This window comes from Mus caroli, unplaced genomic scaffold, assembly GCF_978045245.1.
Source record: "Mus caroli unplaced genomic scaffold, Mus_caroli_1 scaffold_9, whole genome shotgun sequence".
NCBI lineage: Eukaryota > Metazoa > Chordata > Mammalia > Rodentia > Muridae > Mus > Mus caroli.
Genome location: NW_028227264.1, coordinates 26,058,902 through 26,077,713, shown reverse-complemented (window position 1 = coordinate 26,077,713; position 18,812 = coordinate 26,058,902). Strand labels below are relative to the sequence as shown.

General features: G+C 36.4%; 1 protein-coding gene across 9 annotated transcripts in view; it reads right to left on the bottom strand.

Moving 5' to 3' along the window:
* The window catches only part of Ptprk (protein tyrosine phosphatase receptor type K), a 514,942-nt gene that overhangs the window by 76,810 nt on the left and 419,320 nt on the right, over nucleotides 1-18,812 (bottom strand). For all 9 annotated transcript variants that reach the window (XM_085842716.1, XM_085842715.1, XM_085842708.1 and 6 more), the window contains exon 13: nucleotides 16,452-16,488. In XM_085842716.1, the coding sequence (XP_085698842.1) occupies nucleotides 16,452-16,488 (37 nt within the window). The remainder of the gene's footprint in view (nucleotides 1-16,451; nucleotides 16,489-18,812) is intronic.

Below are 18,812 nucleotides of genomic sequence, written 5' to 3'. Positions count from 1 at the left end.
TAAAATGTGAAACAGGCAACTGAAGGATTCAGAATATGGTGACAAACTTACAACTACTCAGATATTGGGGAAATATTTTATCTTTCTTTAAAATTGAAGCATACTACACATTACATGTGTTCTAGTATATGGCACCCTTCCCTATAGCATACTATGAAACTCAAAAAATATTTAAAAATAAATTGTAATTTCCTTATATGTTTTGCAAATGTAAAAGAGGTCACATCATTTGTGTGAAGAAAACTAAAACGGAGCATACCCAAGTCATTTTCTGTTCTGATATAATTTTAAACACATAAGGAAAATTCAAAATACATCATTTACTATCTTTTGCTCCAATCACTAACTCATAGTGGTCACTGCTCATTCAAAAAAGATTCAATTAACTTTCTACTCTAATGTCATTTAGTAAATCAGAGATAATGTTCAAAGTAATCCACATTTCATTAAAATCCAAATAGAATCCATAATTTCAGAAACTAAACTGATAGAGGATAAAGAATATTTTGTTTGTCTATAATAGAGAGATAATCATAAACCAGTACTCTGTAATACTCTGAAAATGTGTCTTGATGAGACTGAATGGAATTTTAATTTCTTTTCCCTACAATAAGATAAATATAGAAAGCATGGCAGGGAGAGAGAGAGTTGCTATAATATTGCAATATGAAGTATATAATCCCTTTAAAGCAGGGATTCAGCCTAACAAGCTGTTTTTAATTTCTGTGAATAAAACACGAACTTTTCTCTGACTTAGCATTTGCTTTTGTAAACAAAGGACTAAATTCAGGCATCTCTACAGTAACTGTGTAAATAATAGGATCAGGAATTTAGAGGCTTGAAAGAACAGTCCGATGGTTAGGGCACTTGCTACTCTTGCAGAGGACCCAGGTTTGGTTCCCAGCACACACATAGAAGATCACAATCATTTGGAACTATAGTTCCAGTGGACCCAATGCTCTTGTCTGCCTTCAGAGAGCACCAAGCATACACAGAGGTCAACGGTCACGAATGTAAAACAAAAATTAAGTCCTCAAGGGTTGTGAAGATGGCTGAGAGGTTAACCTCATACCAGAACTCACATCAAGTGGTCAGTAAGTTCAGCTCCAAGGCATCTGACAGCACCTTCTGGACTTGGCAAGGACCTCTACTCATACACAAACACACATGCACACACACAGACACATACAAATATTGATAGACACACACTCACACACAGACACACACAGATATACAGACAGACACATGCACAGACACGCAAACACATAGACAGGCACATATTCAGACACACACACAAAGACAGACACACAGACACACATAGACACACAATTAAAAGTAAAATAGAAAATTTTAAATAATTTATACTACAAATGCCTTTCTATGTACATATATATACACATACATATATACATATGTGTGTGTGCACATGTGTACTAACACACAATTCTTTGTGTTTGTGATTGTGTGTGTATGCTCGTTTTTTGACAAGAGTATATCTCTTTTTATAAAGTTCGAGCTTTATAAATTTTGCTTTCTACATAACTGTATGACACAATTCAGTTGGATTTCTATTCTGAAACAAGCATCCCTTTCCCTTCATTTTCCAATAACAAGTTATTCATCTCACTCTGATCCTTGTTGCAGAGACACCAATATTCTGACAGCTTGCTGAAGGCAATCTAGGCTTTTGCCTCTCTGACCCCAAAATTCATAAAAGCAGTGCTCACTGTTCAATTCCAAAGTAACTTCCACATTCACAGAGACGTTGTAGTAGGATTCTACCTTTGATGGCCATAGTGGTACTCACCTTTAATCCCAGCACTTGGGAGGCATAGGCAGGGGGATCTCTGTAAGTTTGAAGCCAACATGATCTAAATAGTGAGACATGTGAGTCTAAGACAGTCAAGACTACACAATGAGACCCTGTTCTGAAAAGTAAACCAACCAATCAGCCAAACAAACAAATAAACTAAACCCATTCCTTATTAATTAGGCATAATTTAGTAACAAATTATAATTTTTGGCCAAAGGAACATAAACATTACCTATTTCTGACATGGTGAATTCCCAATATAAGACTAATATGCAGATGCTGGTGTGGTTTGGCTTTCTGAGATCCAAGGGGTACAATCAATTTTCTGGCCTTTTGAGCCTCCAAAGTCTACCTGAATTCCCAGGCTTAAGTTCCCTTCTGATTCAAAGCATGGTATCAGTCCATGTTTTGTTCCTGTCAGCAAGTCCCTTTTATGACTTTGACCCTTCCTTTCTACTTATTAAGATCTTTATAATAACACTGAACATACCTGAAAAAATTCAAAGTAATTTCCCTACCATAATGCCTTTAATGGTAAATGGGATTAGAATAAAATTGGGATTAGAATATCAATCATGATAAACTTAATCTATGGGATCTAATATGAGTTCACGTTAACTATTCTGGTTTGATTGAAAGCTTCAAATCATGGAAGGAGAAATCTTACCTTCCCGAATTTTGCCATCTCTGCTCTGTCATAAGTGTCTACATCAGTTGTAAAGTTACTTCTGTCTCAGTAGTCACTTAACACAACTTTCCTATAACTAAACTGAATTTAAACGTGGGCTACTGATATTGTAATGAAGACTTCCATGTTAAAATTCTCTCCAATACATAAATTGCTCCTTGCATTTCATGGTAATACAAGTCTTCAGATTGCTCTTTAATTACTTGAAAATGTGAGTGCTAGCATGGGCCACCGTGATTATACTACTCTGGTCAACACGAAGTTCGACAGTGAAGATACAGGACATTGGAACTAATAATTGCAGCATGGAATGAATGCGGCATGTAAAAAAGCTCCAGAGAATTGATATCAGTTCCCACACTACCAATAATGCTCATTAGCAGAGGAAACTAAAACTACAAGTAAACACTGGTCCTCTTATCAGAATAAGAGGGCACTGACATGTCAGGAGTTCTAAAATTAGCATTAAATCATGTTGTAAATAGATAATAAAATGGAATGGTCATATTTTATTATTTTATGTTAAAGCTTAATTCTTTCTAATACTATTTTTACTTTTTACTGCAAAGCACATCAGCCAAAATAGCTTTTAGGTGGTAGATTGGAAATGAGAGAATAAGTGTGCCTGAAGCAATTTATGAACACCATGTTCTCAACTATTACATCTTTTACTCCTTATCACCATAATGGATTACAATTGATGCTGTAGTAACTCCCCTCACAATTTCTACATGTATTTAATATACTTTATACTAAAACTTAAGTGAAGATATTATATTTGAATAAAACACATTTGTATGTGAAAGCATTATTTCCAATTTTGGGAATAGTTTATTATAACAATAAATCAGGGCCACAAGGACAAGGGTCATGAGGTAAAAGCATTTGGTGTGCAAACCTGACAGCCTGAGTTCAATTTCAACAAAGCCAGATGTAATGGCACACATCTCTCTTGATAATAGTACAATTGTAAGATGGGAGATAGAGTTAGAAGAACTGATCTAAAACTTTTGTACACTTGTATGCACTATAAACAAGAGATGCCTTTGCCTCCAAAATCTAAAAGTAGCAGCAAAGTTGCCCTCTGGTCTCTTCACATGTGCCGTGGTGAATGTGAACCTGCACACACACACACACACACACACACACACACACACACACACACACACACACAGCTAAATGGTCTTAAAAATCCATAATATTCTGAAAAATAATGTAGGTATGTCTTTGGAATATTAATTCCTAATTAACTTTTGAACTTTGAAAAGACAATCCTATTTTCTCATGAATAATGATCGTTCTACTATATCAACCCCAAGCCTATTCTTGCTGTGAAGGCCAGTGTTGCCTACAGTTTTGACAGGATATTGAATAATCTGGGAGATAAATTGTGGGCAAGGCTACTCTCTGGTTATAGGATTCTGGCTTGTGAAAGAAAAATAGAGAAGATGAAGTGAGCAAAGCATTACTCTCTGGTTCTTAAACGTGCACATGATAGGACCAGCCTCTGCAGGCTTCTGTCACCTTGACTTTCCCACTGTGATCACTGTGGCCTCCCTGCCTTCTTCCCATAGTCCCTCCCTCCCTCTATATGATGGGACCCAGGACCTTGTGCACACTAAGTGAACACGCCACCATTGAGCTATATACTTAGGTTTTCAAATCCTTCATTTTCAATTTTCATCTTGTGCAAACAGTAGGGAGATTCCTCATGAATATCAAAGACAATTTCTCTACAATATTAAACAACCAAATTAAATGGAAAAGTCATTCATTTAATTGCAAAGATCAAAATTCTGCCTACTTTAATTTTCCTGTTCTTCATAGAGCAAATTTAATCTCTCAACAATCCCTATAGATTCATCTCAGTTCTACTGCCATTGATGTAGTCCTAGCTACTAACATGTCTGGCATTTAAAATAACAACTTCCTTCCTAGCAACATGGACCTCCTTAACACAAGTTGACACTGTCATCTATTCTCTGGATCATCCTGAGTAATCCTTAAAAGCAAGGAGAAAATCATAATTCCATAATGCACTGCTTCTCCTTTACACATAGAGCAGCACACATGCTCCCTGCCATGGCTTACTAACTCCGATAAGCTCTATTGCTCCTTGGAACCCATTTGATTCTATATTAGGACCCTTGTTTACTGTTCCTTCTCTTTGGTAAGCTTTTCAGGCAATTGGTACTACAGGCTCATATACTTTTCTCATCAATGTCTTAGCTCAAACATTACTTCAGACAGGGCTTATCTGAAATCCTATCAGAATTAGCTTCACTTAGAGAAGTTACTTGAAATCGTGTCAGACAATTCCATTTTCTTCATTGAATGTGTCATGAATTTAGAATTATTTAGATTATTTCAGTTGCAGGTATATGCTTTCTATCTCCTGTTGTGATTTGAGTGAGAAATGTCCTCCACTTGGTCATGTATCTGAATAGTTTGTCTCTTGTTGGTAAGAACTTTTAGGATATGGTACTTGGTGGAAGGAGTAATCACTGGAGTGGGTCTTAAGGGTTTCTATATAGCCTTGCTCCCTGTTTCTTGTGTGTGGTTGAGGTGTTCTCTCTCAGCATCTGGCTGTCGTGCCTTCTGCACCCTATGGACGTCTAGCCCCCTGGGAGATTATAACCAAACAAGACAAGAAAAAACTAAACAAATTCTCCTCACCAAAAGAGCTCCTTCAAGGAACCCGTGCCAATTCTGTGGCCTGGAATTATTCTAACATGAAAGTGGTACCTGACTCATCTATTTACTTCTTATGACTTTGTCAAATGAGTGAATGAACCTCTAAGAAGAACTCAAGGAACATGTCAGTTACAACTTTGCTGGTGGACCTTCCGCCACTTGAGAGACTAAATGTTCAGCTGGCCTGTGAAGCCGACAATCAGAACTCATCAATTCCCGATGCTTTTCATAAGAAACAACCCCTGTTGTTCAAGTCTCCAACATATTAAGATGATATGTATACATCGCTGGGCATACAGAATAATTTTGTAAGAGAGTAAAAAGAATATATCCATTCATCATTCATTCATTCAATCATTCATCTATTTAAAAAAGATAGATATATGTTTATATCAGGTTCACATTTAAATATAAGCTGACTGTCACCCCTCTACCCATGTAAACATTACAGTCCACCCAGTTCAGTCACTGTGGTGAGACTGTCTTAATAATAAATTATGTGACCATTCCTCATTTGAGTCCATTGTGAACACTGATGCAGTTTTTCCACAACAAAGGGTTCTTCACATTTTCATAGAGGACCTAGAATCTATTTATTAGCTATTCACTTTTTAAAGACTCCTTCTCTCCATTTTAAATAAAAAAGGTTACAATGTTAAGAACTTTGGCAGAGCAAAGGAAAACACTGGTGCCTAACAGTTTGCCTGTGTAAATTGTGACAAAACCTGTAACTTTATTAAAATTATTTTTCCTGACTCGACTTCACTTAAATATGCTTTCAGTTTTCCCAGACTATAGTCTAAACTCTAATATTAATATTAGTCATATGAATGTGTTTTACCGTAGCTTTCTTCCTCTGAATTAATGAATAATGGAGCCTTAAATCAGATTAATTTCTGAAGATAAGAGCACAGTTAATGCCTAGGATAAGGATATGTGTTTCTTCTCTGTAGGAGGAAAGAGTGTGATACCAGCAAGCAGCTCAGGCAGCCAGGAAGGTGCTCAGGCATGCTGAAAGCTGACAACTAAGCTCTTTGGGGACAAGCCTTCAGAAAAGTTGATGGTTTCTTCAGAGTTAAGCTACCTCAAAGACAAAAGCTAGCCACACTCCAGCCTGGAGTTTTCCTTCTCTCTTTTACAAAAACATTATTTTTATGTATATGGGTATTTTGCCTGCATGTATATCTATGCACTGTGTGTTGTATTGCATGTGTGATTGCTGCTCTTGGAGACCAGGAGAGGGCACTGGATACTATAGGGCTGAAGTTACAGACAGTTGTGAGCTGCCATGTTGGTCTTGGGATCTAGCATCCTCTGTAGACATATTCAGGGGCTGAACTAAACTACCTTAGGTTACCACCATTTATATCTGCAAAAATTTATCAACGTAATCGTTAAAAAATCAAACCTGTTAAGTCTCACAAGGGATTCCGTTTCTTCTCGTGTTGGTTATTTGTGAATGTTTGCCACTTAAAATACCATTTTCTTCCACCAGTATCCTCACAGAAAAGGGCAACAATGAAGACGTGACAACAGTTTAGACAAAATTAAGATTATAGAGAAAATGTCTTTTGAGAAGTTCTTTTTATCTCATAATTGGGAAATAAAAATACTGGAAAAGATTCAAGAAAGCAAATATAATCTTAATGTTTGTATGTTCTATTTACAATCTTAAAATATTGGTCTTTTCTCCTAATTTGGTGATGTATGTCTAAAATGGCTTTCTCACCTTTCCAAGCTTCTGGTAGAGAATTATTCAACATTGTGACTCTTATCAATATGTGTTTCCTTTAGTTTAAGAATGATTATATGTAGATGAATATACAGCTCTATAAATGGTGATATGGGAAAATTTAAATAACATAATATTCTATATACAACCGAAAGATTAAAATACAAATTCGATTGAAATGAGTGTCCTATTAGTGCAATGTGACTTAAGGATATTTCTAAAAGCACTTTTAACAATAAAACTGGTGCCCAGTAAAACCGTTTCTTCCTGGAAAAGAGTTTCTCACAGTATAAACAGCGAAGGATGGTTTAGCATCAGAGGTGCAGTTGAAGACAAAAATACCCTAAGTAAGCTTCAGATTCTAAAATCCGTATGATTTTTTAACGATTACGTTGATATCTTTTTGCAGATATAAATGGTGGTAACCTAAGGTAGTTTAGTTCAGCCCCTGAAAAGTCTACATGACATAAGATTCTTACCTGCTAATGTTGAGAGTGGGAGAAAGTCTTTTCCAGGGAACAGGAACCATAATTGGTTATTAAATACTAAGTGATCAGTCCCAAAATGGTACATACAAGCAACATTATACAGACAGAGTAGGCTGTATTTAGGGAAATGCAAGTACATACTTATACATTTGTACATGCTATAAGAATTAATAAAAAAGAAAAAGCCATTGATTTGACCAAGAGCAAGGAGAGGCTACAGAAACTTTTTTTGAGGGTGGAGAAATGCTGTAGTTATATTCTTTAAAAAAAAAAAAAAAACCCAAGCCCTAAGATTCTTAGATGCTAACAGATAAATGCTTGTGTGTGTACACTGAATTAGAATGCTATGTATTATATTTTAAAAGCAATAGCAAACCAATGTTGCTGTAAAGTCACACCTTTCTGTAGAAACCTAAGCCTGAGGCTCTTAGGCATGAGGCTACAGAAAGCGCCCATCACAGTGTACAAGACACCGAACAGAAAGCTCCAATTTCACTGGACACAGTCCGTGTGCAAGTGCATTTCCCGGAGAAGACCAGTTTGTTTTCATTAGCTAAGGAAGGTATGTAGAGACCAGCATCTGGATGTTAGGTGTGCTTACAGTATCATTCCTTCTCTGGGAACTAAAGTTACGAAATAAACTGACAGATGATTTCACCCACCTATACTCCTCTCTTCCCTTCCCTCTTTCTCCTCCCTGTCTTTGCTGTCACCTCCTCCTCTGTGTTAAGCAACCAAGGCTGGGCAACATGTCAGATGAGTCTTTATGGAATGAGGAGCATAAGTACACAGAGGAGGTGACAACAGAAGGGAGAGGGGACAGTGGAGAGGGGAGAAAGGGAAGCTATGAATACCAGAGACACTTCCCAGTCTGTCTCAGCTTCTCAAGTTACAATCAGTTCAAGGATCCCTTTTTTGTTTGTTTGTTTGTTTGGTTTTTCAAGACAGGGTTTCTCTGTGTAGCCCTGGCTGTCCTGGAACTCACTTTGTAGACCAGGCTGGCCTCGAACTCAGAAATCTGCCTGCCTCTGCCTCCCGAGTGCTGGGATTAAAGGCATGCGCCACCACGCCCGGCAAGGATCAATTTCAATGTCTAATGACAAGATTAAATTTGGGCTCATAAGATAGCGCAGTAGTCAAAGCCAGGTAGTGAACAAAGTTGATAACCCAAGTTACATTCCCAGAGCCCATGTAAAGGTGGAAGGAGAAAACCAACCCCAAACTGTCCTCTGATATCCATACATGCCCCTTTATACATGCACACATGCAGACACTCAAATAATAATAAAATTCTTAAACTAACAAACTTAATTATCCTTAGTGAAAAAGAAGGTGATGAAATTGAAGTCGAGAAAAGGTAAATGAAATTCACCCTTTCAAGTCCACACACCCATGGCACTCCAGGAATCCCACACCACAAAAGGAGGAAGAAGCACTGGTTTTGCTAGTATAGTGTAAATATGACTTACTTTACATAATGAGTGGAGAACTGGTATCTGGCTCCAACCAGTCATTTATATGGCATTATCAAGAATTTATAATGTCTTTCTCTTAGTTCCCTATCCTAATGGGCTCTGAGAATACCCTCCCCACTTCCTCTATCAAGATACCCTCCCCCCCTTCCTCCATGTAGACACTTTTTTCTCCATGTTAGGGTCGAGTCCTTATTTGTGTCAGCTCCTCAGCCCTAGCTATCCACTTACACATGTGCACACATACTGTTCCTCCCTCCAACTCTGACTCATTCAACTTAAGGACAATCTAATCCTAACTGTTCACTACCAAGTCATACTCAGGGTCTCTATAGTTGACAACAGTGATGTGACTTGCATATCTCTCACTGCTTAGTGCATTTCAAAATAACCAGTAGCTCTTTTACAGAGCAAGGTGATTTGAACTGAAGATAGGTATTTGTAACCTGATCTTTAGTCCTGAGATGAGATGAGCCTAGCAAGGTGAGTATGGTACCTTCATTTTTCCTTTTCCTCCAGCCAGCTTTCTGCTCATCTTAACCATGAGGTGAGGGATCCACGCACACCCCTGTGAAGATTCCTTTTGCTCCACAACCCTGTCTGCTCTTCAATTTCTCAGGTTTTCAGCTATTATGAGTACATATCAAATCCTGATAAGAAAAATTCAGCAGGAAAGGCCTACGGTCAGGTCTTTCCAGAGTAACTCTATCAAATATTCTTCCTAAATGTTTAAAATCAATTCTGTGTCTATATATTGTACCTCTACAACCCACAAATACCCTTCATCATCTAGTTTTATTGCTTAGCTTAATTTTTCTATTGATTTGTTTTCTCATGTTTGAAATAGGTTCTTGCACAGCTCAATTTATGTATTCAGGTAAGAGAACAGGCAAAGCTGTATAGACAGGTACTGATACAAAGTAACAATGAATATATATATATATATATATATATATACACACACACACACACACAATGGGAAAGCAGTCAGTAATAAGTAGCCATGTAAGAAGGCATTGGTCTATAGGCAAAAGCCTAAATGGATATTACCTCTTAGACAGTGCTAAAGGGAGTTTTCAGGAAATAATTTCTAGAGTGTTTTAAAAAGCCAAGTGAGCCAATGTTCTGTGGCTAAAGCATACTGAGGAGACAAAGACCACCTATGACTAACTTCTACTACAATTCTCTAATGGGTCATAAAGTCTCCACTCAGCACTCTCTAAGAGAATGCGGTGCCAACTAGATTCATTCCAGTTACTTTTCATGTGTTAAGTTGTTAGGTTTTTGATTTTATATACAACATTTGTGATTCTCTTTTATTTCTTCAAACATTGAAAAAGAAAAAAAATAACAATTTCTTGGGACCACTGGTTAAAATTTTACCTAGACTATAAGTATTTGTTTTTTAGCCCAGGTACATATGATTTTTATCCATCGCATCCCCAAAGATAGAGACTATCAGAACAAACAAACAAACAAACAGACAGACAAACAACAAAAACAAATCCAACAATCCCACAACCAACTGAAATTCAGAGAACAAGAGAGAGTAAAGTGCTCAGTCCCAGCTGATACATCTACAATGTAATTCAATATCTATGGCACAGGTATCATTCTGGAAGAAAGGGTTGAAGCTTCTAAGAGCCAGCAGAACATGCTTTGTAAACAAAAGGTTATACCTCCTAGAAATGTTACAAAGACTACATCCATGAAGTCTCACCAAGGCTGCTGAAATAAGACTTGAACAATGACACTAATGGACATGATAACATGGAAGTGGGAGAGGTTCTCTACCCTACGCAACAAACAAGGGATGCTGAGACTGGAAGAAATGTCCTTCCTCAGGAAAGAGCCTCCCAACCCAATACCCAAAGCCCTGAGATCACTCATATAAATACAGGTAATGTTACAAGGACTGAGCAGGTTGTATTTATGTATTAGAATGTTTGTTGAGTACATGCGTGCGTGCGTGCGTGCATGTGTGTGTATGTGTATGTGCATGTGTGTAACAAATATTAAAAAAAAAGGACATGAATTGGAGGTATATAAAAGGGTCAGGAGAGAAGAAAAAGAAAAGAAAAATGATTAGTTATTTTACCATTTTAAAAATAAAAACCATCATTAAATAGTATTAAAAGATTTTTTTTGTGTGTTTTAGTTTTCAGGTCAGATGAATTATCTTCATCTATCAACCTATTTATATCTATGATATATGATGATCATCTATTTATCATCTATTATCTATACTCTTACGGTTTTTACTGGATACATTATATATTCATAAATTGTTGTTCTGCTTGTTGCTGTAAATTTATTGATTTTGTTTTTGTTTTGAGAGACTCTTACTCAGTACCCCTTGTTGGCCTGATATAAACTAAATAGGCCAGGCTGGCCCTTAAGTTATGGTAATCTTTCTATTTCTGTTGCTAAAATATTGGCATTTTGGCTACATACTACCACACCAAGCTAAACTATTGATATTTCAAAATATTAATTACACATTAACCAAACTTAATAATTTATTTTTTAGTATTAAAACAGGAACTTTACTGAAAGCAAGTCAAAATATCAACTATATCCTAATGAATTCTATTTCTATGTTTGTTGATAGAGAAACCCTTAGTTTCATAAAGAATAAGAAAGGTGTTCCTACATTTATGTTAAGATTCTGACACTATTTTTATAATGTTAATTACATGGTAATTACATGGTAATTAACATTATAAAAGAGGTTATCAATACTATGAATCAAGTCAAGCACATTATCTGAACTGAGGAATCTTACTACATCCATTGTTAAAAGCCAGAATCCACTAATCTTTAGTTTTAGAGTGGTCTCTAATTACTTAAGTTCAATTTGAAAAAGTTATCAACCAATTAGTCTATGCCCGTTCTCATTTTGCTATTTAAATACATTTATGGCATAAGAAAGAAGAGTGAAGATGCTGGAGTTATCTCTACTCATTCATGGCAAGAATATGCAGTTAGAATGAAGTGTTGATTAATAGGACTCTTAGACACAAAGTGCCTACCTGTATCTGATCAGGCAGTAGACCATGCAAACAGCATTTTCTCTAATAGTAATAGAAATATATATCTGAGTTCCAGCTAGGGTAGTGCTAGGAAGAGAGCAAAGAAGCCCTTTAGAGTTCAGGGCCTTTCCTCTTCTATGAGAAATACATTTTTGGGGAGGGACGGAGGGGATGAAAGTCTACTTACGAAGGAACCATATACATCCCTTGTTATGTGATTTAAGAAAAAAAACATTAAATGAAGAATATTCCTGGCATATAGAGGTTATTGGGAGAACTGACTCTAACAAAAGAAAAATCAGCAATATCCCTTTTTAACTTTTTAGTTTGAGTTTTGTAATTAATGTTCAGAGTTCTTATGTTCTGCTGCAGATAATATTTTAATACATACAAATGAAGTCAGAGAGGTTCACATCAGCAAAACATATTTTTGTGCTGTTAAGGAACACTCATTCATACAATGTTTAATGGAATTTTAATCTTTTACCACAATGGCTACATAGAACATCAAAGTAATAAGATATTTCCTTTAGAGTTTCTGCTTAAATACACCAAACCATTTAATTCTTGTTAAGACATTAGACGACTGTCTTCATCCTGGGAACCAACAAAGTTATAGAATCGCAGTGACCAAGTTGAAGCATTTTTGCTAAACTGTCTTATTTATGTATATAAATAGATATTTGAATGAAGAGATCAGGTACTATCATTTATTCTAGCCAAAGCTCATCCAAAGAAAACGTACATTAAACTTAATATGTATCAGTTTACAAACTCTTGTTAACCAGACTCACACAGCTTTTGAGCTATTTCGTGAACTAGAATGTGACATATAAATGCACATGTCAAGAAACACAAAACAACTTCCGCTACATATGCAACTTGTTACATACCAATGCTCGGCTACTTTTCAGAAATGCAGGCAGTGCTGTAACCAGTTTGATTAAATATTAAAGCAGAACTATATGCCTCAGATTTAAATTTAATTATCAATTGAACAAATATTTGTTGTACATAATAAGACTTCCATCTTGCACTTGTTCCTGGAATATAGTGATAGGTGAGACTATTGAGTCACAGAATTCATCTTGATTAAGTATTTTAGTTAAAAAAAACAACAAGCAAATACACATTGTCTAACTGTATTCAACATGGAAAACTAGAATATCTTAAAACAGATACATCTGGACTTGAAAAGACTCCTGCTCTTCTCAGCAAACTTGACTTAGATATGAAGGGCATTTGGGAAGCAGGGACCCACCTTCTTAGTACTTGTAGCTGGGGGTGTAGAGGTGAAGACAGGGGTAGGGTCTGAGGAATGTAGAGGTGGGACACAGGATGACCCCATAGGGATGTCACATAGATTACAATGGAGTGTTTTCTAACTTTCTGGTTAGCCCAGCCAACCCCGGCTCGCTTGTCCTTTTGTTGACACTATTTGAGAAGTGGAATGATTTTGTTTCCCTGAGCATCAGGGGCAGTCTTCCACATGCCAAAGATTTGCCTATGGACTCAGCATTGCTCCTACACACACTTATATAGTTCTCATCACTTTATTACCTTTCTTTAAAAAAAAAATCAAGAAATCTACTAATGAACCTATGTATACATGCATAAACGCAAAGCCCACACATCTCATACATAGATATAGCTTAGACAGTCATTAACAAAAAGTGCACACTTGTTTAACTCGTCAGTCCTTTACTGGAAAGTTTCTTTGTACCCCTTGATAGGATGTGCACTTAATGAAATTTTGATCATCAAATAGGTCTTCAAGATGCTTTGTCTGAAACTTTTTATTTTCATGCTGAAAACTTTCAGACAAAAGGCAACCATATTGATAAGGTACTTTTTAGTGTGCACTGAGGAAATAAGGCAGTGCCACTTTACTAAGTGTGATATTCTATCTTCAATTTACCTGTACTTTCCTATTCATGTTTTTTCCATAACTGCATACAATGGTTTATGTGGTTCAAAAGCAAGGTTAAAAGCCTGTTCACCTAGGGCCGGGACACTGTGATATTCTAGATTTAAAGCAGTGACGGAAACCACAGAGGCTCTTACATGAGCTTCTAAAGAGGTCTGTTAGATAAGATAATGATGCACTGTATAACTAAGGTATAAAAACAGTGCTTAACATAAGTAATAGCTTCAATATTCTAGGGCTTGTTCAAAAAGCATTGTGTGCGTAACAGCCTCTTCATCTGCAGCGGCTATGTTTCAAGAGCCCCAATAGATGACTAAAATCACAGATAATATTAGATTTTGCAAATACTACTTCTTCTACATGTATATACTTATGATAAAGTATAATATAAATTATATATAAGATATTATGAATTATAATAAGGTACAACAATTATAGAAATACACTATAATAGCTACCAGAGTAAATCCATTTGTACTTTGAAGTCATTATTAAATAAACTAGGCATTCAGGAATAGAAGCATAGTAACACAGCAACATGTGATCTAGTACCAAGGTGGTTTGTAAGTTATATGACAGGTGTTTAGTGTATTCACCATAAATGCTGTGGACATAGGGGTGACTCAGGTCCTGGGCAGAGTGAAGCAAGATATATCATAGATAACAGGAAAGGAAACCCCAAATGAGGACAGAGTATTTAATATGTTTCCAAAGTCTTCAAAAAATAAAGAGTGATAAGTACTTTATTACTAGCATTTGGTAAATGCAGCTTTGGTCACTTGTCCAAAGCTGAGAGGCAAAATCAGGATCTAACTGAGATAGTCTAAGGCCAGAGTCTTTACGCAGAGTATGCCAGTCTGTCACCTGCAAGATAACCTCAGGAGAACAAGGGAAATGACCAAATTTCTTAGCCACCCTCCAGGCTGCTTGCTAATGTTCTGTGTCACATGCTAAGATCAAATCCCACCATCTATAATCTTTCCTGGAACATAGATACTGCATAACATTTGACATCATGAATTTATTGTCATCCAAAAGAGGACAGAGTGACTGAAAGACAGTTCACGCAAAAGCAAGAGAATGAGAAGAAAATTTGTCATGTTCCAAGTACTGCAGTTCTTTTTTCTTTATTTTTTTTTCCTGTTAGAGAAATACAGAATTTTCCTATCTAAAGAACTGATGGCCCGATCTGACTACCTTTTACATTCTTAGGGTCATCTTTAAATCTGGAAAAGCAAAGGTGGTACATAACTTACTGTCTTCCATGTCTAACCTCCAGAAGCTTTGGGCTTAACTCCTGATTTACAAGTCAAGTCTTAAAATAAATGAAGTTTGCACATTAGATGCTTCTGCATATAATTTTCTTTTCACTAGAGTTACTTAATTATTTTTTTTAACTATCATGAGGAATCTTAGTAGGGGAATGAAATCAGTAGTGTTTTTTTGCCCATCTGTGAAGTTTCTTTATTAGCCCCATGAGTCAAAGGGAAACTCTTTATTGCCTGCACAAATCAAGAGAAAAACAAATGCTAATTGAGCAGATTGATGGGTAGATAGGATGAAAGAAAGGATGCCAACATAAACAGAATATGGCTATTCATTGTTATCCCCAGTGAATCAGCTTCACTCACAAATGTGTATCAGAAACTAACTATGGCAACAGAGATCCCAGAGGAACAACCCTCTATGTAGGCGCAAGCAGGCATGCAGACAGCTCTTCCACTGCTGCTAGAACAAAGTGGTGGACTCTCCCTTGTTGGACCAATCAATTTTTAAATAAAGGGTAATACACAGAGTTATAGAAGACTTCTCGCCATGCTAAATGCCAAATACTCATTCAAAGATATATATATTATTGTTATTATTATTATTATCATCAACAAGTAACATCAAGTCACAACAGGTGGCGTCAGCAGGCATTGTTCTGGTTGCCAGAGTTCCAGACATAATTTCCCAGCATTAGTTAAACCGAAAAGAAAAATGAAAATGTCTTCCTTCCAGTGATGAAGTCTTGGAACTGTCCTCCCACACCAGTGCTGCTGTATTGGTGAATTACCTTTGTACGTTGTAAGTCAGAACCAAATACTACTGAGGTGTTTGCCTGACTGTGGAGACGCATCGTATATAAACATGTTTGATCTGTCTATCACACAAAGTAAGAGAATTTGAAGTAAGTAGGTATTTTGAACTACTCTGGCGAAGTTTTCCTGATTGGCTGATGGGTACCATTCACTCTCAGGCACTAAGTGTAGAGATATGCCATTCTAAAGTTTCAAAATCCATCTTCTTATTGTAACAAGGTTCCTGTAATTTAAGCACTAGTAGATGTAGAACTTCATTTTGTCTTAAAGACACCCAAGTGAGTCAGAGAAAATGTGTGGGGTTTATCTGGACCCAGTACAAATACCCTATAATAGAAACACTGCATGTAATAGGTTTCAAACAATGACCAAAAACTCTGATTTCAGAAAGGAGTAGTGAATGGACTTCAAAACAAAACAAAACAAAACAAAACAAAACAAAACAAAACAAAACAAAAACAAGCAAGCAAGCAAGCAAGCAAACAAGCCAAAACAAACTGGAAACAAAAAGGTAAGTCTCTTACCTTTTGTAGCAATTCGTACACATTGGGTTTTAGTTTCCTGGCAGAGAAAAACCAAAAGAAAGCAATTAATATAGAGACAATGTTTATTCATAAACTGTTATAACTATTATGAAGATAAGCAGAAGTTTAAACAATAATTATGACTGTAGAATTATAAAGATAAATTTATTTTCCAATAAATAGTCTCAGCATTTTAAAAATTAAAAAAAAATTAAGAAAGTTTCTAGTAATTTTTGTATCTGTTTCACTTGGTAATAAAACAAGCTTAGGTATGGCAGGGAAGAGTTGTGTGGCCTTTAATCTGCATTTTTTTGCTGCCTCTTAAGCTATTAGAAAGAAATATGTATCTGAAAAGCTAATATAAATCAGAACCAAATTCTAATTTTATTTTCACCTGATAGCTACAGACTTTGAACAAACCTGATCATTACACACTCTCTTGTGGATCTAGGCATGACTGAAGAGCTAAATGATTGTAGTCAGAAAGATTATCAAGACATGGCATGCAGTTTAAATGTAATTTATCTGTTCTTGCTTTCCTTTGAATTTAGCTGTCAGAAAAAAGATGTTTTTCAACACAGGTTGGTTTTTTTTTTTTTTTTTCTCCTACCTTTATTACCAAGGTAGCTAGAAAAAATAGAAATGCAAGGCAGAAGAAACAAAACTTATTATTGTTATGTGGTAGAAAAAGATACACAGCTTTATAAGTAAGTCTTGGGCTCTGGTCTCCCTCTTAGACACCTACTTCAGCCATTGTCTATCTTCTGCATTTGCTTTCTTTTTTTCTTTCTTCCTTCCTTCCCTAGCCTTTCCTTTCTTCTCTCCTTCCTTTCTTTTTTCCTCTCTTCCAGACAGTGTCTTGATAAACAGTTCTCCTCTATGAGTTTTCCCTTGGTCTCCCCAGATAGACAAAAATAGCATTATAGGTATCCAACCCTCAAAACTCTGAGTTTATCTTTGAATATTCAATGGGCAAGAAGAGACATCAAACAAAGTCAGTGAGTGTAACCAGTTTGATAATACCACTGTGATCAAAACTGCCAGTGTGTCCTACAAACATTACTGGTATGTGTTCCAAACCCCAAAGGACAAAGGACTTATAATGGAGTATATATTTCTGTTGCCACTGCCACCCAGGCTGTTGCTTAGGTGACACTAAACATAATAACTTATGAAGAGATTGGGTATATCATAGTCAGACAGGGCTCAGCACATCACTCCCTTCCTTCTGCCTTGGGGTATGAACAGACTTTTCTCCACATGACTGTAATAAATTGCTTTTATGTAATTCTGGATCTGTCTAATCTTCTCTCCATCCTGTCCTTCTTCTCCTGTTAGCCAGGTTTCACATTGGTTTTTTTTTGTTGTTGTTTTTTCTGAAAAAAGAGGCTGTCTTTAAGAAACATTTTATAAATCTATCTTCAGTGCTTTTATATGTTGATAAGTAATAAAGCAATATGCGTACAATTCCTTCTCAAGCATTTACTTTGAAAGTATGTAAACTAAAGAACTGGGGAGGAACAGGTCCTTCTGTTCCTTCACTGGGACCAGCGATTATCAAGCTCCTGTGTAGATCTTGAGATACTCTGATTGCCTGAAAGTAGTCCCAGTTGACTCTCTGTAGGCATTACCAGACTCTACTGGTATGAGGCTCATCCACGTTAAAGCTCTGTGTCGGCAATGGGAAGTGTGTTGCCGATCCGTGTGACCTTTTACTACCAGTCCGCATGTCGTGCAACTGCAGTAAAATTATAAAATTATTTTTGTTGCTATTTTATAACTGTGATTTTGCTATTGCTATGAATCTTAATGTAAATATCTGTGCTTTATACTGGTCTTACATGATATCCTGTGGAAGGGTCTTTTGACCCCCAAAACTGTCATGACCTACAGGTTGAGAATGCTGCTAAACTTTGGTCAAATGGTGGTGTTAGAGAAAATCCCCTGTACGTACATACATTCATCTTCACTCTTACAACACAACAGACAGGTTAACAAGAGTTAATTTGGAAATTCTCACCTCTTTAAAGACAAAAATTTAAATCTAAAACCCTCTTCTACCTGTATGCTATTTGTATTTAGGTGGGGCTACTAATTTTTACCATGTTTTTGTTTGGAGCAACCTAATTAGTCAATTACTTTTAAAATAGGTGTGTGTGTGTGTGTGTGTGTGTGTGTGTGTGTGTGTACAAGATGGGTTGTTAATCTTGAATGTCATTTTGATGGAAATTATTACCATGAAACAAACCTATGGGAAGGTCTGTTGGGCATTATCTATAAATTCACTGAAGCAGAAAGACCTTCCAAAAATGATAGGATGAGGATCCCAGGTGAGAGAGAGAGAGAGAGAGAGAGAGAGAG